The following is a 5,824-nucleotide window of genomic DNA, read 5'->3' as shown; positions in this document are numbered from 1 at the left end:
ACACACACACACACACACACGTGCACACACACACACACACACACACAGGCCCCCCTTCAACACACCTCCACAATGTGAACTCAAACTTTCCCATAGAATCTAGACACACACATGCAGACGCGCACACACAGACACACACATGCAGACGCGCACACACACACACACACACACAGGCCCCCTTCACCACCCCTCCCCTACGTGAACTCAAACTTTCTCGTAGAAAAATAATCCTATTCGTAATATAGAGCCTGGCTTCATTTGCTTAATTCTGCTTTTTATTCATTTATTATTGCAGTTTGTGTTTTTGTTACTTTATTGTACATTTTCAAGAGTGTTAAGGGATAAACCCACTGTTGTTTGAGTGTGTATTTGCTTATTATCATTTCTTGTTATTCCCAAAAATATTGTACTAAAAATGTATCTTTTCATCTGTTCTCGATTTCAAAATCACTTATTTTTTTTTTTTATTCTTTTTTATCATTTATTATCTTGATGAAAGACGCCCATCCACCCCTCGCGATGGCTTCCCCTCCTTCGTCCCCCACACGGTTCAGGCTCAGGTTCAGCTCCTCCAGAGTGGTGTTAGTGGAGAGGCCGTGGGCGATGGCTTTAGCGCCGTGGTCTCTGATCATGGTGTTGTAAAGTTTGAGGGTCTTCAGTTTACTCTGGGTGAGCAGTTTGCCGATGGCTCTGGCTCCTCTGTCTTCTATGCAGTTGAAACTGAGGTCCAGCTTGGTCAAAGATGGGTGGTCCAGTAAGTGTTCAACCAGAAGTCTGCACTGAGTGTCATCGACCATGCTGTGGTAGAGGTGCAGAACCTTGAGAGTCTTGCAGGACTTGACAGCCTGAGCCAGCGTCTCACAGTCCCTCTGCGTCATCCGAAACATATCCTTCTGGTAGTTGATGCCGCACTGCTTCACTCTGTACACCAGGTGGAGCTCTTCCAGGTTGTCCAGCTTTTCCAGCAGGACATTGAAATTAAAATGGTCTAGAAAAGGTTTGTCCTCTTCATCGTGGATACTGCCCAGCTTGGAATGTTCCTCCTCTTCCTCCTTCTTCTGTAGTGTTTTAATCGGCAGGAGTAGCTCTTTAATATCCAATCCTTTCACATAATCTTTACACAGAGGTACCATTTCCAGGATGGTTTTGAGCTTGGTTTCTCCAGGGATGAACGCTTCGATTAGTCCCTCCAAGTAGCGCTCAAAAAACAGTCTCTTCCAGCTCTGGCCATGGTAGGACACGTCGCAGTTGTCCCAGAGTTCCTTGGAGCGGCGTTCCCAGTAGACGCCGTCGGGGATCAGGTTGGCCGTGACTGTGAGGGGAGCATTCGGTGGTAGCTTCTCCTGGATGAACTTCTGCTCAGAAGGCCCCAGTTCTCCATATATAGGAAGAACTTCTATGTTCTTGATGATTTCCTGCAGACAGAGTTTGGACAGGTAAGGCACTTGTTCCAGGGACCAGTCTGGATCCTCAGTGATGATCCTCCTCCTGTGTTTAACGCTCATTTTTGATGTGAGGCGTCTGAACATCTTTCTGTTTATGTAGAGAAACTGCGTAGAGAGCTCAACAAATGCGTCTGCTTCGGTCGACTGTTCTCTAGAAATGAACTTAGTGGAACACTCTTCCACAGCTTACAAAGGTCAGGATAGAATTCTGAAACTAAATATCAAAGGTTGTCATGGAGATATGTAAATTAGGGGTTGATAAATAAAGAAAGCATTTTTTAAAAACAAGGTTTACAGATTGCTGTACAAGCAGCAATGAACATTACAGAAAGCATGGAAATAGCACACAGAAAGCATACAAAAACAGACAACGATACAAACAATCCAATTAATTATAATAAATAGGGTTGTCCCGATCTGATCACGTGATCAGAAATCGGCGCCAATCACGTGACTGCGGACTCGATCCGGATTCGGACGTTATGGTACTGTACTTTCAATTTACTACACAGCTCTTTTTACTACAAACGTATACAAGAACAGTGTAGACACATTTTGTGCTTTTATCTCTTTGCACTGAAGTGTTTTAATTTTGCATTCTTAAGGTTAGGGTTGCATATTATTAGGTAGCTGGTTGGTCAAAACAAAATATCGACCAATGGAGATTTAAGGCCAATAGCTGATAAACAAAAAAGTGCAAATAATGTCCTGATGTATATTGGTTTATTTCTATTATTAGTCCACTATCTCAGTCTCCTTGTCTCCGTGGAGATGTGATTGCTTTGCATGGAATGTTCCACACCAATTACATTAAACATATCTTTTATTTATTTTGCCGGCAGTAGATCAGTTTGGTGTGTGTTGGTCCATACACCAGTGTTTGTGAACAGATCAACAGAGAAAGACTATGGCTGAAATCTGATGGTGACTGTGGTTTGTGTGAGTTTGGTAAGAAACACGGTGTTTTGATGCTACAGTTCAGGTGCATTCTGCTAAAAACAAACTCAAATTAAAATCACTGTTGGCAACATGATGGATTAAAAGGTTCTTGTCTTGTTGCGGTGTTTATCAGTCCGCCATTTCTGGAATAAAGTCCATAACAAGAGATAGTTTACTGATGTGTCTCGTGCAAATGTTCACAGTTTTTCTCTCAGACATCTTTAGATAAAACTAATCCCGTGCGAATAGGCCTTAAATCTAAACCAATCATTTTGGAGACAGAACACTGCTAAATGGTCATTGTCACATATATATATTTTTACTCTTAAAATATGACTAGACAGACAGCTTATTATTTGAAAATTGTTTATTTATTCATTTTCATGTATTATTTTGAAAGATGCGGGGTGGCATTGTTACCTCGGTGCATCCTGTCACTTCCCATGCTGCTGTCTGGAATATAAAATATGAATCAAATTTCAATGATGGTAATGGATCATAATTCAAATATACATACCTTTGTCCTTTGTCCTGTATGGGGCCATGAAGTGGCAAACAAGATCATTTAGCGCTACAGTTACTGGAAGTTACATGGCCGACGCACACACTGTGGCTTCCTCTTTTCTGCACCACTGGAGGAAAAACTAAAACACAACCGTTACAGTATATATACTATAAACATACAAATAGAAAAATATGTAATACTTATTTGTTACATTAACAATGCAACACATATTCAGATCTGTGCGTGCGTACTTTCATTTGTCTGTTTGTCCATTCTTAGTTTTATTCCTAAAATGATCGTGTTGTTTGAACAAATTTAAAGTTGTATGGATGCAGCTCCAGTTCCACACAATACTTTTACAGGAAATACTCCAGTACTACTGTATTTGTTATCCCTCCCTCGGCTTTATTCAGATAAAATGACCAAATGCAGCTCGAGTTCTCCTCTTTAGCAGTACCTCTCTTCTGCTCGGGCGTCTTTAGCAGCACCTCTCTTCTGCTCGGGCGTCTTTAGGAGCACCTCTCTTCTGCTCGGGCGTCTATCACTGTGCACTCAGAGCTGGGTCCCCGCGCGCACACACTTCATGGTTGTTTGGGGATCCTATTTAATAGCCCAATATCCAAAATAAATATTTAAAAAGTAGTGTAGTAGCAGTATACTTGGAAGTAATAGAAGTTAAATGGTAAGTTGTGAAATTGGCGTATTTAGAACAACAGACCTCTACAGCGCCAGGCTCTAGTCAAAGTGCACCCTTTGGTAAAAAAGGATATAAGCACTATTCTCTTTGCTCCTGCACACGTCCCACCCAGTGGCCTTCTGTACGTGGAGGTCATTATAGCACAGCCACCCATCGGTTGGCTCAAGGGGACTGTCGGCCAGGTCTTGCCCATCAAACACGTAGTGTCCTATAGAAGCACACACACAGTAAAGATGAGAGTTCAAGTTTCTTTAAGACATTTTCCTAGTGTTGAGTAATAAATATTTTTCTCACCACAGTCGGCCGAGTTTCCAAGGTGGGAAATGACACCCACCAGACTGAAACAGCCAGAATCCTGTAGAAAGCACAAATGGCACGTTACTAAGAAAGTTCAAAAGTTCCTTCACTACAACTGTGGAAAATTGACTTTACATTGTCTGACGACACCACAAGGTCTCTGTTTAAGTAGACGGCATCATTGAACTTCTCCAGCTGGTAACTGGGTGTGAACCTGACCCTTTTCAGGTGGAGCATCAGAACTCTGCGTAAGGACAAAATGTAAACAATAGTTAGTAAGGAGAAGGCAGTTGTTTCATTCAAATGAACGTTTGTTCCACTTACTCGGGCAGTGTCGAAAAGCTGTTTTGTACGGAGGACATTTGCTCACCACAGCCGCACATGTACTCCAGGTCTGTGGCCTGTCAAAATCAAACATAATGTGAAAATTAAATAAAAATACAGTACTGTATTGAGTATTTCAAATTCACAAATAAAGTTACTCGGCCAGATAAATACTTGGATTATACCAAAGGAAACAGTTTGAAAATCTTACTTTCAAATAGTCGTCCAGGAGGTCCTGAGCCGTAGCATCTTTACGCAGGTTCAGAGAAACAGAGTTAAAAATCTCTGTGTGACGTGAGCCCATTCCACACCTGCACAAACATTAATACGGTACATGGAGTATATGAAGTACATCAAGTATGTATGAAGTAAATGATACTGAAGAGTACTGTGTTTGCTGTGAGCCCGTACCTCTGGCAGGTCCTGGTCTGATCCATGTTAAAGATGAGCTCCTGCACTGGGCACCTGTAGGTAGTGCCCAGGCTCAAAGCAATTCTCTGCAGTGTTGGTGCCAAACTTTGAATTTGACTAAACAACGCAGTGAGGAACGCATGGGGGTCCTGAAACACACACACAGTAACTTTAGTTTATCAGAACCAGAATGTTTCATTAATCCTCAAAGAAATATCAAATTAGTGTACCGGTTTGTCTTTATGGAATCTTTATGAAAATGTTATGACTTTTTAATTTAATTAACTGAACAGCCTTTTTCACTGCGTAAAAACTAAAAAACCTAAACCTAAAGAAAAGTCACTTTTGTAATCTCTATAGAGTTTGAAAACTAATTTAAATATACTACTAATGCATTATGTTAGATACAAAATTCACTGCTACTTCTGATAAATGTAATTGTTCTAAATAATTATTATTTCAGTTATATCCTGTTTTTGCCAGAATGGAGCATCCCTCAATCATGGCTAAAGTTACTCACTTGCTGTTGGGACCCTGTAAACTCTGGAGCCTTGGAAGCTACAAGGGCCTTGAAAGAGCGCATCAGTGTGTTCCTCTTATCTTCCTGAGTGGAGTATCTCCACTTTTGGATGGAGTAAAGGTGTCTGTGGAAGAGACATGAGCTCATCAAATAAGGCATTTCACTCTGTACGGTTTACATTACTTTTTTGTAGTAATTATCGATCATTATTTAAAAAAGATTGTAACTGTAAACTTTAGTGTCTGAGAGAGAAAAGAAAGGATAAAAAAGATAAAACAGTTTCCTTATACAGTGACCTCTGCTGGTTGCTTTTACACAGTTAGAAAATGGTAAATATGTATTTAGTAAAGGGTGCGTAGCTGTCGCGTACCTCAACAGGCCTGCGTCTCTGCTCTTCACCCAAACTCTCTTCTGAGAGCTCACGCTCACCATGAACAGCTCCAGGGTCATGATGCTCTGAACACTGGCGTTGATGTAGCACGTATTTCCAATGTTGGGAAGTCTGCAAATGAAAACAACATCATCTAATCTCTGTTCAGTTATTGTCAATAAACTGCATCAATCATAACTAAAAAACGTACCCAAAGCGCGCCAGGTTGACCGTCACTGTTTGGCAAGGAACAGGCTTAGGAGGATTGGGGCTAAAGAAAGACAAACCAGAGATTACAAAAGTATTCTTAATTCTT

General features: G+C 41.1%; 1 protein-coding gene across 1 annotated transcript; it reads right to left on the bottom strand.

The window, feature by feature from the left end:
- Positions 1 to 464: 464 nt before the first annotated feature.
- Positions 465 to 1,505, bottom strand: LOC129408726 (dynein regulatory complex subunit 5-like). Its single transcript, XM_055153089.1, has one exon. It carries the CDS (start codon positions 1,503 to 1,505, stop codon positions 465 to 467), a length of 1,041 nt encoding a protein of 346 aa, XP_055009064.1.
- Positions 1,506 to 5,824: the final 4,319 nt, after the last annotated feature.

Source organism: Boleophthalmus pectinirostris, unplaced genomic scaffold (genome assembly GCF_026225935.1).
Source record: "Boleophthalmus pectinirostris isolate CB_2022bp ecotype Guang Dong unplaced genomic scaffold, ASM2622593v1 HiC_scaffold_17, whole genome shotgun sequence".
NCBI lineage: Eukaryota > Metazoa > Chordata > Actinopteri > Gobiiformes > Gobiidae > Boleophthalmus > Boleophthalmus pectinirostris.
Note: the sequence above shows the minus strand (reverse complement) of the source record. Positions and strands in the feature narration are given on the sequence as shown.